Below are 18,945 nucleotides of genomic sequence, written 5' to 3'. Positions count from 1 at the left end.
GTGTTTGTGAAATACATTTACACGACTTTACACTTTCACATTTGTTTCTTTTTTTAATGTAGATACACATTTGTGTTTTTCATCTCAATGTCAAATACTCACAATTATAAATATTTGTCAAAGCCGTTAATATTATCATTAAATTCATATAATTTGTTTGTCTAAGGAGCACCATGTTTTGTCTTAATAATGTGAAATAAACCCAACAATCGTTTACTCTTTAATCAGCACAAGTATAATTACATTTATCACTGATTTATTATTATTATTTGGAAAATTATTACTAAGAGACAGTAGAGTTTCTTCAGCTTTTGACCTAAACATCAGTCTCTAAACTTAACAAACTAAAATAATAAATCAATGTAAAATGTGTTTAAATCCTGCTAAATGAGCAGATTTGAAGTAGTCTTGTTTGAGTATGTAGTAAAAAGTGCAGTACTCACAGTCCACGATGAGTTGTGTTCCTCCTCCGAACGTGTACCACAGTGATACAAAGTCATGAAGCCGTCGTACAAAAACCTCCTCTGTTTTCAACACACGCTGCTCTCACTTCACTCAACTCTTTTACTTCACTCATTATCACCGAAACTTCATATTTTCCCCAATAACAGGGTTGACATCACAGTTACATGTTTATTATGACACACTTTTGTAGGTTTTTCTACTTTTGATTTCTGTATAATATTTTCTTCAGGTTTTCTGTTTAAACCTCCTTGTGAATCATCTGTAAATATAAACTAAAGATGAATAAATATGAATAAGGAAGTTAAATAGATCATAACTCACTGTATAAGAAACTACACAATAGAAAATGAGCCTGATTTCTCTCTTTTTATATCATGTTGTAACAGGGCTGACATTTCAAGCTGGGAATGTCCTGGGAATGTTGAACACAGAGAAAGTACATGACTTTTAGATACAAATGTAACAGCATTGACATATAATGAAAGAACTCCACTAAAGTCCATATTAAAACATGAAATCTGAAATATATGAATCAGTGCAGCAGATATTGGCTTCTGCTCGAGCTCAGAGTTGAGAGTATTTCCATAGAGAGGAGGGTCACATGGTCAGCTGATCCTTCCCTGAGTTTTATAGAGAGCTGAAGACTGCAGGACTCACATGTGTCAGTGAACGCACCATGGCTCTGGGCTGCACCATCCTCCTCTGGACACTGGCCTGCTGCTGCTTCACAGGTTCAAATCAGTGACATTGAACACAACACGCCGCCTTTTCTCTCTGTGTTTCTTCTGATCAATGTGTTTGTTTTTTACAGGATGCAGTGGTCAGGTCACAGTCACTCAGCCTCCAGTCCAGACGGTCACTCCTGGAGCTACAGTCACTCTCACATGTGGAGCGAGCAAAGATGTTTATAACAATAATTACATGCACTGGTATCAGCAGAAACCTGGTCAGTCTCCAAAGCTCTTGATAAAAATTGCTACGCAGCGTCTGTCTGAAACTCCATCTCGGTTCAGTGGCAGTGGGAGCCACAGTGACTTCTCTTTGACCATCACTGGAGCTCAGGCTGAAGATGCTGCAGTTTATTATTGTCAGAGTTTTCACGTCATTAGTAGTACACATGTGTTCACACAGTGATTTGTGCTCGTACAAAAACCTCCCTCGGTGAGTCCTTCAGAGTGAGACCAGAGCAGGAAACAACTGCAGCTGCTCAAGAGGAACAGACCCCTCACTGACCTGAAATACTGTAACTGGTCTGTGGACTTTATAGCTGTTCATTTTGAGTCTTATGAGCTTCAGGAAATGTTGCTAAAATGTTTAGTCGTCTTTACAGTCCACTTTTTTGTCAGGAAAATCTAATTATAGTCATTGATTGATTTCTTGACCCTAAACAATTCCATCTTTCTTCAAAATGATTCACTGACAAACCGATCAGACGGCTGCAGTTATAACATGTTGTTTGTCTGATTCCTCCGTCTTCTTCAGGTTCCCTTGAAAGATTTCTGATGAGAGTGTTATAGCTTCCAAATGGTCATTATGGTCAGTGTGAATCAGAGATGGGTGAACAGCTGCAAAAAAAACTTTGGAAATAAGAAATGGTTGGTTGAAAGTGACTTACCTGGTAAAATAAAGGATAAAATAAAAGCTACATGAGGCCTAGTTAAAAGTGAATATTCACAATAGTCTCTTCTACTTGACCCAATGGAAATGAGCTGCCTCTGTTTTTAAAGTCACTATACCTGATTTCTTTAGAGGTGATGGAACGAAATAAGCTTTGTCTTTCTTCAGTATATTGTAAATTCAGACAAAATACTAAAAAACACTGTGCCTCTAAAAATCAAACATTTGGAACAATTTTATGAACTTGCTGCATTTCTATGAAAGTGACCCTGAAAAGTGTGAAATGCGCAAATAAACTTGTCTTGGAAAGTTAGGAAAGACTTCAAAAAACAACTATCATTTTAACTTAGTGGCTTCATTGTTTGCTATTAAAAAAATCAGGTAAAGGGCCTTTAATCGAATCAAATAACGATGAAAATCTCTTTAATTATCTTTAGTTGTGTCGATCTAATATTATTTAAATGTAGCTAAATGTAGGCAGAAACCACTGAGCCACATATGGGTAGTACTCAGTTACATATACTCAAGTATATACTGAAGTCACTTTATGAAGAAAGTGTACTTTTGCCAATATTTTTTTTTTTTTTTTTATACAATACTTTTTACTTCAACTAATCTTTCTACTACTATCTTAAAGTAACGTTCCTCTAATTTGAGTAAATATCTTGGCTGCTCTACCCACCTCTGCTCTGAATAAAGAAGAATCTCCTTCAGTAAGTGTGGACCGTAGTAAATACATTCAGCCGCTAGAGGGAGCTCTGCATCCACTAAAGGACGGGATAGAAAGGAGTGCCATTGATTCTACTTCAAAGCTCTACTACACCTGATATATTTATTTCTATTGGAACAAAATGATAAATCATGGCAACGCTTTATATAAAGGGGTGATCGTTCAGTATTAATAAGGTATTGTAACGCGCCAAGTGGTCAAGGCACATCCCTCACTTACAGTATTAACACACTCTAGTAATTAAAAGTCCATTAATAATATGTTTGTGAAACTATTAATACGCTTCTCATTACAGTATTATCAACTACCATGCTAATAGTCATGAATAATATACTTATTCATGGTCTATACCCTAACCCTAATCTCAAATGCAAATAACTTTGGAGAGGTGACACATCCACCCGTCCAAGAGTCGCTGTATGAACGAGCTGCTATTTGAAGTATTTCACTTTCACACAGGCGCATTCAAATGTGTTTTACGGTAATGATAAGCATCACTGCTCCTCTCATGTCTGTTAATGTTCCATATTTCAAAGCAATTTTCTGCAATATTTTCTATAAAAGACTAGGCCTATTTTATTCCTTTTTGGTTGCATGATGGATGAACCAAATTATTGTTTTGAGTTTAAAATAATACATGTCACAAAACAACATATGTATAAAAAAAACTGCTGCAATATCTTTATTTAAAATTCCTAATAATACCATCAATAAATATACAATGTCAAAAGTGATTCCACTGCTTCATCTGCAGGTAAATTTCCATAGAGAGGAGGGTCACATGGTCAGCTGATCCTTCCCTGAGTTTTATAGAGAGCTGAAGACTGCAGGACTCACATGTGTCAGTGAACGCACCATGGCTCTGGGCTGCACCATCCTCCTCTGGACACTGGCCTGCTGCTGCTTCACAGGTTCAAATCAGTGACATTGAACACAACACGCCGCCTTTTCTCTCTCTGTTTCTTCTGATCAATGTGTTTGTTTTTTACAGGATGCAGTGGTCAGGTCACAGTCACTCAGCCTCCAGTCCAGACGTTTACTCCTGGATCTACAGTCACTCTCACATGTAAAGCTAACAGAGATGTTGCTGGCAATAATCGGATGCACTGGTATCAGCAGAAACCTGGTCAGTCTCCAAAGCTCTTGATAAAACTTGCAACACAGCGTCTGTCAGAAACTCCATCTCGGTTCAGTGGCAGTGGGAGCCACAGTGACTTCTCTTTGACCATCACTGGAGCTCAGGCTGAAGATGCTGCAGTTTATTATTGTCAGAGTTATCATAGCGGTGGTGTGTTCACACAGTGATTTGTGCTCGTACAAAAACCTCCCTCAGTGAGTCCTTCAGAGTGAGACCAGAGCAGGAAACAACTGCAGCTGCTCAAGAGGAACAGACCCCTCATGAAAACTAAGAGAATGTTTTTTAGAAATGCTTATTCATCTCAATCATTTCATTCTCTTTTAGCCTCAGAAAGGGTTTAAATATTGTGTCTGTACAAATATCTATTACACCAGTTACACCAAGCACATCTCTACAGTGGTCTACACACAGTGAAACATAAAACTGTACAGTTTGTCTTTTGGGGCTTATTGAAACTTCAGGCCTGAGAGAAAAGGTCTGGAAAATAGTCACTTTATAATAGATGGGTAAAAACTATGCATTATTGTTTTCATCATGGAGAAGTACTGTCGATGTCAAGGTCAGGTTTATTTATAAAACACATTTACAAAACCGTCATCACTGCCCCAAAGAGTCTGTACACGAAATACTGGCTTTCACTAAACAAAACCAGAAAATACTGTAAACTTTCGATAGTGTGGTCAGTGGATGAAAACTGAAAGGAAACCAGGACAAAAGTAACACATTTCATAACTGCAAAACATATTATAAATGAAAAAATAAATAACATTATTAACAGAAAATGAAATCCATTTGGAGGCATCAGGCTCACAGTAAAAGTGATTTGCAGCTTATAACCTGTGGGCAAAGGGAGAGAACTTTACTTTTAGATATTAATGATGTTAGAGTGAATGCTTATTGCTCTTTAAAGGCACACTGCGAAACATTTTGGATCACACTAATGCAAAACATGCTCCTAATGACCAGCTCAACACACATATAGTAGTAGTAGAAAATGGATAGTCCCCAAAATTAATTTACAATGAGTAAAAAATACACAAAGACGACAATGACCACAACAAACAGATCCAAACATTGACAACATGCAGAGAACAGGCCTGAGCTCAAACCACTGTCCATCAACCTCAATTTAAATTATGTTTTTAACAACTCTCTCTGACAGACCAGCTGTAGAGATTTAAAATATATAAATCACAATTGGCGACTTCATCATCTTTATATCATCTTTGTTTGTTTAATTGTAAAGTGACTTGTGGCACAAATGACTGCCTGGTCCTGTTTTTAGACAGGGATGGGCACCTTTACCTTCGACCCGAGGGAAGCAGCTCAAACTCTCTAAACTGTTTTGAGTCCGATAATATTTTATCTACTTTATCTAGAGTCAAGCAAAATAAATGTCCTGCAGACCCTTCAGAGGAATGACTGGGGTTTTGCTTGCGACTGTACTAATTTTTCTAAGAGAGTTCTTTTGCGCCTCAGTTTTGGCCCCGTACCAAGAGACGATACAAAAAGTCAGTCAGAGCACTCTCCACAGAAGCTTTGTAAAACATTTTCAACGTTGTTTTGTCCGCCTGACAGGACACCAGTTTCTTCATAAAATATTGTCTCTGTTGATCCTTTTTTGTCCCACTTTAATTTGTTATCTCAGGTCTGAGGAGAGTTGAGTCGCTCTGAGCAAACACAAATAAATGCTTGTACTGTATTCTATTTATCGGACACTGATGTGTTCACACAATGATTTCTGCTCGTACAAAAAAAACCTCCCTCAGTGAGTCCTTCAGAAAGTGACACCAGAGCAGGAAACAACTGAAGCTGCTCAAGAGGAACAGTCACACATCAGCAATATTTCTTTCCAAACCACACTCTTCTTCACTTCCATAGTCCATGTGCAGATGTGTTTCTCCACAGCAAGGAGCTCTGAGCATATTATGTCTTACCTTGACACAGTCCCACCTCTCTCTCAAACCCCTTTAATACAGCACATCTTGGAGTTTTATCGATTAGATATCATTACAGATTCGCTAATTTGTCAGCTTTGTTCTCATTATAGATGTCTTTATTTACCACCTAGTATTTGCCATTGTAGGTTAGTCTTTTGACTGGTGGTGAGTGTACTGAGCCAACAGGGGGAGCTATTCCATTCTTAATCTCTCAACTTCTGGGACACTTTTCACTGTGCATATTAATTGCAGAGGGTCAGCATTGTTTTACAGTATTGCGGCAGCATTTACGGGTTAGTAACTGTGGTCAATCATGTATTATTTCCTTTCATTCCTGGATCCATTGCCACATGACTGTTTATAAGTGGTTCTGATATGCTTTAATCAACAAAACACTGTGCAGAAATGCTGTATGTTGTCATTAAATATAGTAGAACAGGGCCAAACCCCACATTGTTTGTCATGTAAGAGGCAGTGAATGTTTGATTCGGGGGGTGCGGCTTGTGAAGTGCACATGGATGTGTTCAAGGTAAACCGAAGTGCTTGGTGCAGGGCCAACAGTGAAAAGCCCTTGGTGTTTGTAGTTTCTTGGCAGTGCCCTGTCTGACCCTGATCAAACAAGTTAATGAGATCGGGCGCCAGAGTGACGTCTAATGTCCTGTTCTCAGCTCTGCTCCCAATCATCTCTGTCTTTAAGCTGACACCCACTCACTCATTGTTCAGCTATTACTCACGGCAGCCCAGAACTAAGAACCGCACATTTTCTGAAGCACACCTGACCTGAATATTGTCAAGAACGTTGTCTGCGTAAACTCGGAATCATCCAGTCCTCTTAACCCCTGCCTTAACCAAGTGCGTTTTCTCCAGTTCATCTTTACTCAAATCTAAAAGGCCACGCCTCATTTGAAAACTCATCTAAACTGAACCTTTTCCTGCCGTTGTCACTTTTTTTGGCATATTTTTTTCCATTGATTTATTGGTTGTGTTTTCGTCACATTTTTTTCTACATTGCTTTTTGTCACTGTTCTGTGGCTTTTTTTAATGCGTATTCGTCACACATTTTTCTCACTTTTCTGTCACTCAGGTGTTCCTTCTTTTTTCTTTTCCTTACTTTTTTTGGGCACATTTTTGTTCCATTTTCTTCCTTGTTTTCATTTAATTTCTGTTGCTATTTTGACACTTTTTTCAAGAAGCTTTCAGATTTGGGCATTGCCAAACTGGAGAAAATGTGCTTGTTCCAGGTGGGGGCTAAGACTTTCAAAAGTAGTCATCTAGAAGGGAATGAAACCTCTTCAAACCTAGAGAATTGAGTTGAGTCATTTACTTACTCTCATTTATTTACTTATTTACTACAATTGTTATTAATGTCTTTGTCTTGATATGACAAAATTAAATCTTGCTCATGTCTTGATTTCCAAATGTAGCATAATTTATGCTGTATGTTGCAGAACGAGACAGTCAGATTGAAAAGACTCCACAGGATGGAGGAAACATTCAGTGCACTCATATTTGTGACTCAATGTTTAAATTACAATGGATTAAAGCCAAAGGCAATAACTCATGTCTAAATAAAACATGCGAAAGGAAATGTCTTTTTAATGAGAGAGTGCATCTGCTGCAACTGTAGTAGATGTATTGTTTAAAGGTGCATTATGCAACTTCTTGAAAATAAAGTTGATATTTGTGCGCATTTCACGTTGTAGTGACCCAGCAGGTCTATGAGTGGTCAGCATGGCACCTTTACTTTCCATCACAGTGGTCTCTAAGACACTCCAGGATCAATTGTTTGGAAGGTTTCCTCTGCTGACGGAGCCTCTCACCAGAAAACCTTCCAAACAATTGATCCTGGAGCGTTGTGGAGACCACCGTGATCGAAAGTAAAGGCTCCATGCTAATCACTCATACAGGGCTAGCATAATGCACCTTTAAGTAGAGTACTGCTTATCTATTAGATGCCATAGAAACATTGCCAACTAAAGCTTTCTCTTTGAGCTGTCAGATTTTGAAAAGGAAATAGAATAGCCTTACTATACTCACTTTGGTCCAACATTGCAGTGATTTGAATTGGGTTGCTGATTAATGACTGTACTGTCACTAAACAGGTTAAGCCAAAGGTCACCTCCATGCTATTGTTTGCAGCAGTGCTATTGTGTTTTGCATTGCGTTGCCTGTACCTAAATTCAGTAAAGACGGTCGTGTTTTACCGATGGGAGTCGCACCAGTTGTTAATCCCAGCTCTTACACACAAGTTACTGTCCCTCCAAGGGCGAAAGGTCAGCAGTTTTATGAATGAGAGGAGCTGGAGTAACAACGACCGAGGTTGACCGACGCTGAACCTTCTCTAAGCCCCTTCGTTAGCTTAATCCTTTTACCGGAAAACAATTATCCAACTCTTTCTTCTCCGCCTTTTCCCTGGCACTCCTCAGACTGAAGCTCAACATCAAGGTGCACGGACATCGCAAAGATTTTAAGATTTTTTTTTAATGCTTTTTTTAATTGTTTAAATTTTATTTTTGTATATCTTTTTTTTAACAGACGTTTGCACATTTAAATTTGTCTTTATAATACCTGCACAATGAATATCGCAAAGAGTATCTTTAGGACTTTAGTGCCTTTGAAAATTAGGGAGTATATCAAAGACTACTGCAAAAACAACGGCCTTCTAACGCTGTCTGTGTTCGCTGTGGTGACCGGCTGCGTCCTTGGCTTTTTCCTCCGAACTCTCAATCTCTCCACACAGGTGAGACCGCAGTGCAATGGTGCAAAACTGTAGATGAAAATCGAATGTGTTTTACGCTAGTAGAGAATACAAATGTGGATCAATATGAAAAGATAATAGAGGTGCATCTCTTGCATCAAATCATGTTGTTCAAAGAGTGGAATTTGTGTGAAGCTACGGAAATGACACTGACCTGACCAAAGAAAAAGTCACACGCTCTAATATTTAATCAAACCGTCTTTAGCTTTGATTAGAGCACACATTCACAGTGGCATCATTTCAATAAGATCCAGTGTGTTCATTTCTCACCAAGATCTTGTGCTGATGATGGGAGACTGTGAACACTGTTCAAAACCTTCTCCAGCACATCCCAAAGATTCTCAATGGGTCTGATTTCTCATTGAATCTGTGAGCCATGCGAATCCTGGCATTATCATCTTGGAATATGATTGTGCCATCAGGAAAGAAGAAATCCATTGATGGAATTACCTCATTAATATTCAGGATGTTCAGGTTATCAGCTGATCTCATTCTTTGTTGAACCGAGACCTGACCAACTGCAGCAACTCCAGATCAGAACAGTTTGTTAAATCCAGGTGGTGACTTGTGTCAGTTATTTCTATCTTCAGTAAATGCCATGCAGGATGAGTGATGACAGGCCATCGTTTCCAAATTATGTTTGACTTAACAGATTGCATTACATGTTTACAATTACAATGTTTTTCCTTTTTGCCCAACACCAAATCATGGATTTAGTCTTGGCCAAGAGTTTGGCCTTTTGAGTTTAACATCGTTCATTTTACCTTCTTCAGGCCAAGATTTACTTCTCTTTCCCCGGAGAGCTGCTCATGAGGATGTTAAAGATGTTGATTTTGCCTCTCATCACCTCCAGGTCAGTAGCAAAATCACAAACCAAACAAAACTTGATAAAGTAATTGTTATATAACTTAACTTCCCAAGTGCCAGTAAAGAGAAGAATCGTGATGTTGCATGTAAGCAAACTCAGCTGCCAGCTCACTCGCTCAGCTAGCTTATATGCTAGCTGCCTAAACAAATCTTTTAAAAGCAGTTGAAGAAACTAAATATTGTTAGGGCTGATTGTGTGTTTCTCTTTGTTTGTCTGATGAATATTTTGCAAATATGAGACAGATATCTCAAACCTATCGGGACAGGACTTACAGGTCCTGTACCCAATTTTGGTTTAAGGTCCTGGGTTAGATTTCCTGCCAGCCTGTGCCTTTCCTTGTGGAGTTTGCTTTTGTTTTTTCCCATGTATGCGTAGGTTTACCAAACCACTAGAAATATGTACAGGTTCCCAACTGGGGCCAGGACGTCCCTGGAAATGAGATTCTTAATCTCAGTGGGACTTTCCTGGTTAAATAAGGATATAGGCTAATAAAATAAAACAAATGCATTAGCCTACTTACATCACATTTCTTTCACAGGGATGAATTCACAACTTTCAGTAAGCAAAGAGGGGCTTTACGAACAATAGTCTTATAGTTCATGCTAGACAAACTAAATGCTTTACAATTAGATGCACTGTGTCTGTGGTACAGTACCATTGATGTCTGATTTACAACACACTAAAGGAGGACAAACTTTTGGATCCCGGTCCTTTGTAGCATAATGATCTGCATACACATATCTTCTTAAGTCTATTGATTTGGCACGCATAAGATCCTTGGAGGGAAACAAAGCTTTACACTTCTACCAAAAAGACGTGAACTGACACCTACAGCTAACAACAGTTCCTCTTGCACAGTCTTATGTCAGGCCTGTCAGCCATGGACACCAAAGCGAGCGGTCGTCTGGGGGTGCTGACCGTCACTTATTACCTGTGGACCACCTTCATCGCTGTGATCGTGGGGATTATTCTGGTACTGATCATCCATCCCGGGACCGGCTCAGAGAAGGACAACCACCACTCACACCACGGGCCCGTCATGACCTCAGCCGATGCACTGCTCGACCTCATCAGGTGAAGCTCTCCACGTGTAAACATAAACACAGACATGCAGCATTACTTTTAGCCTCGCGCACTTCAAAATCCACGTGTTCTCATTTGGACTGGTAGCAATGGTGTTATTTAACATGACATAAGCCTTTCTCTAAACTCTACTGGTTGCATCATTTCTTAGCATTGTGTGTGAGATGCTGCATTAACCCGTTACTAGAATTTCTGTCATAAAGGGGATTTGCTTCTTAAGACCCTTACTGTCCACAAAGCCCAGTACAGACCACTTAAACCAGAGGATTTGACGATAAGCTTATTATTTCCCGACTGTTTTGTAATGGCTTTAGGTGTATGTGTTAAGCTTTGCCATCAGTAAATCAAAAAGACACATGGTGCAAGACAACTTTGGGGAAACGCACAGTAAGCAAAGCAATTCATCAGCTTGATTACGTAGCTTGTATGCAACATTTTCACCCAATCTACCTCGCAGAAAGTAATTTAAATCCAATCACAAAGGCTGCAGGTAACACATGCACCGTGAATTGAAAAAACTGAATTAATTAAAGGTGCATTATGGAACATTTTAGTGAAATATAATGCACAATTGACCTTTTCGTGACCCAATGGCTTGCATGGCACCTTAACGTTCCATCACAGTGGCCTCTTATGCTCCAGGATCAATTGTTTTTTAGAATTTCTGGTAGGTTTTCACTGCAGACCAGAAAACCTCAAAAATCAATTGATCCTGGAGCATTGTACCACTATTAGTTGGGTCATGCACTTGCAGCATCACTCTTACAGCAGCGGGTGTTAATTATAGGGCCTAGTTGATCTTTTAAGCCTGTCCCTGCACTGGTTGGGCTGCTGTGTGTGCATGCCGGCTTATACCTCTGGGCCATTCATGAGATTCGACTATCCTTGGTTCCTAAAGCAGGTTATTTTGGAAACGCATGTATCACCTATAGGAGTGTGTTCACAGAGTATGCGCTCTCCCGCCTGGATTACTGTAGAGCGTTCAAGACATTTGACGCAGGCCTTATACAAATACACCACTGGACTGGATCTTGTCTGTGAGGCTGTTGATACTTTTAGTCTGTTACTTTAAACTACAAAATCACTGAATGTGGTTAAAGGTGGGCTAGGGAATTCCGGCCTTTTTGCATTGAGAAATATTATTACAACAATCAGGAATCACCTCCTACTCCCCACCTGAACCATCCACATTCTCTCCAGTTTGGCTTTACCCAAATCTAAAAGCTTCTTGAAAAAAAGCATCAAAACAATGACAAGGTGAACAAAAGAGCAACGAAAACGTGATACGAAAGTGACAAAAAAGCCTCAAACACGCAACAATAAAGTGGCAAAAATGCGTTAAAAATTAATGTGATGAAAGCAACAAAGAAGGCGTCAAAATTGCGACAAAAAAGTGACAAAAGCAGCCATAAAAGACCAACAAAAAAGTGACAAAAAAGCAACAAAAGAATGACAAAAAGTAAGAAAAGAACAACAAGAAAGTAATAAAAGAACAACAAAATAGGCATCATAAAAGCAACAACTTTGCAACAAGGATGTGACAAAAAAGTGACAAAAAGCAAAAAAAAAGTGACAAAAAAAGCCACGGCAAAAACGTGAGAAAATTCACTTGGTTAAGGCGGGGGTTAAGAGGTTAAAGTTTTTCAAAAATACCACATCTCCAAGCAGAACTTCCTATTAGGACCTTTGTGTTTTTGATGACTAAAATTGTCCCTCAACCGAGCAAACTACACCAAATGAACCAAGTTTTTCAATCAAACAAGAAATAAAACATACTTCTACGTTCCAAATGGAATATTGAGTCAGGTTATGTTGCATATGAATTTGCACAGTAATTAGACACATGTACAACATGTTTCTAAAAATCTAAATGTCTACCTCCTAAACTTAAAAACAATACTTGCCACAGACTGACCAGAAAATGTAAAAATATATCTAATATTTGCCTTGTTTGTTTAAACCATGAAATTGTATCCACAATAATCACAAAACCACAAGAATTTGACATTATGACATCCATAGTTAAAATTGAATGGCGTGTGAATAAGTGGGTTTGAACTAAGCAGCTTTTGTTTCATTTTTTTAAATAGAAACATGATCCCATCCAACCTCGTCGAAGCCACGTTCCAACAGGTAAGTCAGAACATACCACTTCTTCTTTATGCAATGGGAACAAGCCATAATTCTATACATCTCCGTTTCTCCAGTACAAAACAGATCTTGTTCCGATCGTACAAACCATGGACGGAGATAGCTCCCAGGCCAATTTTGTGTATGTGATGCCGGACTACCACAACCCTCAGCTGGGACATCCCGTCTTCCTAGAGATCACTCCTGCTCCTGATATCAAATACAAGATGGTCCCCAGCACCAGCAAAGGCATGAACGTACTGGGGATCGTCATCTTCTCTGCCACAATGGGTAAGATCAGAAGAAAATACAGATCTGGTGTTATCGATGTAACAATTAGGTTTAACAATCAGACTTTTTTCCTGATTAAAATATGTCCTTTGTGATGGACCTTTTGTCTGTGTTGATTTTTTAGGTTTGCTGCTGGGGAAGATGGGAGAACGTGGAGCGCCTCTTGTCAATGTGTGCCAGTGCATCAACGAGTGCGTCATGAAGATTATCAACGCAGCGATGTGGTAAGAGAAAGCTTTTAAAGTAAACTACGGTGCTACACAAAGGATTAGCTGTTCCCAGGGTTGGATTAGCATCGCAGAGAGCACATGGGTCAAACAGGTGTTTTTCACACCGCTTTTGTTCAGTGGATGATGTACAAGTATACAAAAAGTTAAGGGTTTTTGCCTATTCTTTATGCTGTACGTATTGGACATTTGGGTCATTTTTAAAAGTGTAAAATGTGTGATTTATTTTTATTTTTTTCAAAATTATGAAACATTTGGTCTTTTGAAGCTTGATCTTGAGGAAACTGAAGCTATGAAAAGGACAGATTTTGGACTTTCTAAAAGTTCAGAAACACTAAATAAATGCAAATGACTTTATTGGGGATGTTGGCTCTACACTTTAATCCCCGGAGTGAGAACCAGCATACAGCTGCACAGACAAGCGTCTTGCCCAAGGACTCAAGGGCTGCATGTATTGCTTGTAGCGGCTGGTAAGCTTGGGTTAGTGTGTGTTTTTGCCAAGTGACTAACTGTAAACAAAGGTCATGGTATTTACTTGAAGGTTGTCAATTAGATTTGTGAGAACATTAACAAAATGGAAACATTGTGACTTTTTTTCAAAAACATTTTGGATTTTTGTTACTGTTTTTGGTGAAGCTGTGTGGATATTTTCAGGACACTGAAAACAAAGAGTAAATTACAAGTATACTGTTTTTCTGTGGGGTTTATCTGTTGCAAATAAACTCTTGTGGGAACAGTTCCTGTTATTCTGTTCCTTTCATGTTTGCTTTTTTTCTCTTCAATATTGAAGCATGTCTGACGGAGATGAGCTTGTATAGAACTACAAATCAGCAAAACAAAGCCTACACTTTTGTTTTATTTTGTTAAGTTTGTAAACAGTGCATCACACAGTGCAGGAACACTAACCTGCAAGCGTTTCCATGTCACATGAATCAAACATTGATTATTAGATAGGTCATTTTTAAATTCTAGAATGTGCCGGATGCAAAACAGTTTTCTGTAATTTTACAGCGATAGCGTTGAAGCGTGAGTGAGTGAGTGAGTGAGTGAGTGAGTGAGTGAGTGAGTGAGTGAGTGAGTGAGTGAGTGAGTGAGTGAGTGAGTGAGTGAGTGAGTGAGTGAGTGAGTGAGTGAGTGAGTGAGTGAGTGAGTGAGTGAGTGAGCAGAAGGCTAGTAGCTTCAACCGGTGCATATTGTCATTGTGTCCTTGGGCATGAAACTTAGTTTATTAGCGCCAGATTTAGCTTGAGCTAGTTTCCATCTGGAATCCCTGAGCAGGTGAATTACAATACAAAATGTACAATGTAAAATGTATTTAACCTGTTAGCTGCCACCAAATCTCAAACCATATTGACTGGAGAGCTATGCCAATGTGATACCCAGGGACAGATCTAGAAAAAAAATCACGGGGTGGCTAGCAGGGTCAGGGATCATTTCTGGGGTGGCAACACATTTTACAATGTCGAATGTTTATAGCGGGGGTTGCGCAAGTTTTTGCTTGATCGCAAGGTAATTTTTCCGTTTAGATGCAGGCTGAACCCCCCCCCCCCGGGGGGGGGTTTGGAGTTGGTGTGAGATTGGATTGGTGTGAAATCCAATCTCACACCAACTCTGCATATTAATAACTATAGTCATTCCCCATCTCCAAATCGATTGTGTTTGCTCTCGGCAGTAATGATGTATGCCTAGTTGACTGATGCAACCATCTTTTTGCAGGTATTTTCCTTTCGGCATTGTGTTCCTCGTCGCTGGTAAGATCCTGGACATGCACGATCCGGCTCATCTGGGGGAGAAGCTGGGCATGTACTTCATCACGGTGCTGGCAGGGCTGTTTGTTCACGGCCTCATTTTGCTGCCCGCATTCTTCTACTTCTTCACGCGGAAAAATCCCTTCCCCTACATCCGCGGACTTCTGCAGGCTCTGGTCATCGCATTGGCAACGTCATCCAGGTAACAATGCCAGGACAAAGTATCAAAAGGTTAATCCTGTGTTGCTCTGTTGAGGACTGTGAAGCTGTAGGACTTTCAAGTGACATTGGAAAACGATTACTCTTTTCACTAAACCATTGTTTTTAGTATTGCATCCCAACCAGCAGATCAGCCCTTTTCACATCAGCGCTCAAATTGGCTCCGACTTTGCATTTTAGACATATTAAAATGTAGTCACCATAGTTCTTACATTGGTTTTAAACTTCCATTGCCAGAATAGTCATCATAAGCTTTAATTTGATATTTCGCGGTCTTTTTGTTTTTACCTTAGGGATATTTCAGGATTTTTGATAGTGTTGTTGATTTCTGGAGAACTCTTTTTTTTTTTTTATTCATGCAGTCCATATATTTGAAGACTTTAGTGGTGCTAGGCTAGTGCTAGGCTAGCGCATGTCTATGGTAACTAGTAGCCTGCATTAAAAACCTCTTCAAAAATCATCAGGTAGTCCTCCAAACGTTGCCATATCTGATTTGTAGAAAGCTCCTTTGTGAATTCCACGTGTAGTAATGCAGTAATGCGGATCACTCCGCCGCTGCGTAGCTTATAACCAGGAAGCTGATGCGGCTCAAACATAAGTTCTTTTAAATGCAAAATGGTTATATATATTTAAAGCATTATTCAGTCAACAGAGACATTTATATTGGTAGTCTTGTGTTATAAGTGATTTGCCTCAGGTGCACCGTGCTTGGGTCAGACTGTTTTTAATGCAGGCTACAAGTTACCATAGACATGCACTAGCCTATCACCACTAAACTCTTCAAATATAAGGACTGCATGAATATTAAAAAAGGGGAAAAAAAAGAAATCAATAACACTCTGGATAACTAGGAAATGAGGCCCTATGTCAAAAATCCTGAAATATCCCTTTAAATGCACACATGCGTTAGAATGTCACCCATTAATAGTATATCCTGTTTCGTTGCAGCTCAGCGACTCTGCCCATCACCATGAAGTGTCTGTTGGAAAACTGCGGCGTGGACCGGCAGATCGCTCGGTTCGTTTTGCCGGTGGGAGCAACTATTAACATGGACGGCACAGCGCTGTATGAAGCAGTGGCGGCCATTTTCATAGCTCAGGTCAACGAGTATGACCTGGACTTTGGTCAGCTGGTGACAATCAGGTGAGCGCACTCTTTCCTATCTGTTCTCCAAACCTTCGTCAATACACATTTCAGAGCAAAATTCTATTGTCTTATTTTTAAGTGAGATTTAATGGGTAAGAGAATATAGCACAAATTGAGTCATTGACAAGGGATGGACCAAGACTAAACTACTGACAAAAATATCCTATAACTTGGCAAAAAATAAAAAATGAATGAAACCTAAGTATAGACTAGAACTACAACTGACTAAAGCATCACTGTGACTATGACCCTGAGAAGTTTGTACGATGCGCTTGTCTTTTGCTCTTTCTTTCATTGTTTAAAACATAAATACAAATCAGGTATAGAGCCTTTAATTTAGTATCCAGGGCTAATACATTGCTAAAAACAAGTTACACAATTATTGTTTGGTGCAGAATTTCAAAAAAATCCAAAATATCGAAACATTAAAAACCATTTTGATATATTTCTCCAGTGATCATTGTTTGTTTATCGAAGTCTTTTGTTTATTTCAGTATCACAGCCACAGCCGCCAGTATCGGGGCGGCCGGGATCCCTCAGGCTGGACTCGTTACCATGGTGATAGTCCTAACCTCTGTGGGGTTACCGCCGGCCGATATCTCCCTGATCGTGGCCATCGACTGGGTTCTGTAAGTACCGACTAGTACGAGCACGGCCTTATGGTAGTTGTCCGATTTTTTCAGAACAGTATCAGGTGTGAGAGATCTGGAAACACACTCCCCGGACGGTAAACCGGGTTAAAGGGGCATACCGACTTTCTTACGCCTGGGATACAGTTCTGAAGAAGTCGGACTGCAGATGAAACAAAACACACAGTTCTGGCTGTAGTTTCAATCAGAAAGACCTTATCAGATTTGGTTTGAAAAGTTTATATTAATCTATTGTCTGTGTTTACAGAGACCGCTTCCGGACCATGATAAACGTCCTGGGAGATGCTTTAGCCGCTGGGATCATGGCTCACATTTGTAAGAAGGACTTTGAAAAAGCCAGGCCTTCTTCTGCTGCATCATCCAGCAACGGACATGGCCTCAAACGGGTACAGTTTACTAACATCATGGTTCCTAAAATACTTTCACAGGCGCGTAAAGGCAATTTGTATCAAATGAAAAAAAATCTAGTAGTCTATCAGCAAAGTATGTAGAGTTTATAAGAGATTGTGATGGATCCTTACAACAGCACTGTAGCACTTTCTTTTTTGCATTTGCCTCCCTCTAGTGGCCATTCTGAGCATCACAGGCTAAAAGCATGGCTGTATTAAAAAAGCCATAAACAAATCTATGATACAAAGTATATATGTTATTCCTTTAATTTGCTTTTACATAGACTATAAATACATATGTGGCTTATTCATTATTTTTTTCTCCGACTTCCAGAGAGACACGGTGATCTCCGTCGGTAACCAGAGTGTGGCGCTGTCGGACACTCCCCTGCTGGGCCATAAATGTGATTACGTGTATGACGTGGACGGAGAGAGCGTCGTGGAGCGGCCCGTGCCCAACTTCAACCTGTGCCAAGTCTGAGCACGAGTGGAGTTTTTAACCTGCCTTTAAGAGCACTTTTCACTGAGCTACAGGCTGCAGAAAACACTGACAAATGACGGTCAGAAAGAAGATGGGAAATGAGAAGCACAAGGTTATATTGTGCTATGACCAAATGGTAAAGGTCTGCTCTAGATTACAGAAATGTGTCCACAAAGGATTGTGGGATGTGGGCAGATTGGGAGGCAAAATACTGGAGAAAAGTGAAAACATGAAAACCATCACAAAAGTTACATTTTGTGAGGCATATTATGTTTTTTGGAGGGTGTAATGGCTGGTTATGGGGTTTTGGAGCTGATGTTTTCTTCATTCAGGGTTCAAGACGAACTTCAACGTCCCGGTGGAGGTCTTTTCCCAGGGATTGTAGATAATAAACTATGAACTACAATCCCTGGGAAAAGACCTCATGTTCTCGTTTATTAACTACAAGGGATAGTAGTTACTAAATATAGTTATTTCTATTGCTTATATGGCAAAAGAAATAAATAGACCGACTTTAGACCAAGTAGAAATAACTATTAATATGTTTGTTTAAGCTTTCATCAAAGGTACAGACTTTAAATCAGTCATCTGTACTGGGTTGTTTTAGTATTGGGAATGCTTCGCTCCTTACCTCAGGAGACTTCATCAGCCAGCTGCTAAAAATATCTTAATTGCTGACGAAGCCACTTAAAGCCGCACCGCGTAGAATTTTACCCAATAAATAAAATTGAAATACAAGCATGTATTGTATGACAGATATTTTCATCATTGAAAAATACCCCCCCTAAGCCATGACTGTAAACTTTATTGGGAGTGGGTACGTCGCCAGCTCGTCTCCATGGAGATGTGACAAAAGGCAGAAGAATTTGAGATTTAAACATTTTTTCATCCAAATCCACTCTTTTATTACACACTGCAGTAATAACATTGTCTGTGTTGAGCTGGTCATTTGGAGCATGTTTTTGTTTTGTCAGTATAGTCCAAAATGTTACGCAGTGTACCTTTAAAGTAAGAGGTAAAAAGTTCGAAACACTAAAACAATCCAATACAGATGGATTTCACTTT

The 18,945-nt window shown here is 39.5% G+C and overlaps 2 protein-coding genes across 2 annotated transcripts in view; one reads left to right on the top strand and one right to left on the bottom strand.

Annotated features, from left to right (window-relative positions):
• Positions 1–18,945, bottom strand: part of tspan37 (tetraspanin 37) — a 33,400-nt gene that overhangs the window by 740 nt on the left and 13,715 nt on the right. The window contains exon 3 of the mRNA XM_079573577.1: positions 444–481. Within this exon, the coding sequence (XP_079429703.1) occupies positions 444–481 (38 nt within the window). The remainder of the gene's footprint in view (positions 1–443; positions 482–18,945) is intronic.
• On the top strand, positions 1,142–18,073 carry slc1a8b (solute carrier family 1 member 8b; the record flags this gene model as incomplete). Its single annotated transcript, XM_079574216.1, has 15 exons — positions 1,142–1,196; positions 1,277–1,411; positions 3,804–3,938; positions 8,075–8,163; positions 8,481–8,630; positions 9,422–9,501; positions 10,375–10,590; positions 12,690–12,732; positions 12,807–13,020; positions 13,145–13,244; positions 14,964–15,197; positions 16,163–16,357; positions 16,855–16,989; positions 17,258–17,396; positions 17,734–18,073. 15 exons carry the CDS (start codon positions 1,142–1,144, stop codon positions 17,878–17,880), a joined length of 2,067 nt encoding a protein of 688 aa, XP_079430342.1. The 3' UTR covers positions 17,881–18,073.

This window comes from Gobius niger, assembly GCF_951799975.1.
Source record: "Gobius niger genome assembly, chromosome: 16".
NCBI classification, from domain to species: Eukaryota; Metazoa; Chordata; class Actinopteri; order Gobiiformes; family Gobiidae; genus Gobius; species Gobius niger.
Note: the sequence above shows the minus strand (reverse complement) of the source record. Positions and strands in the feature narration are given on the sequence as shown.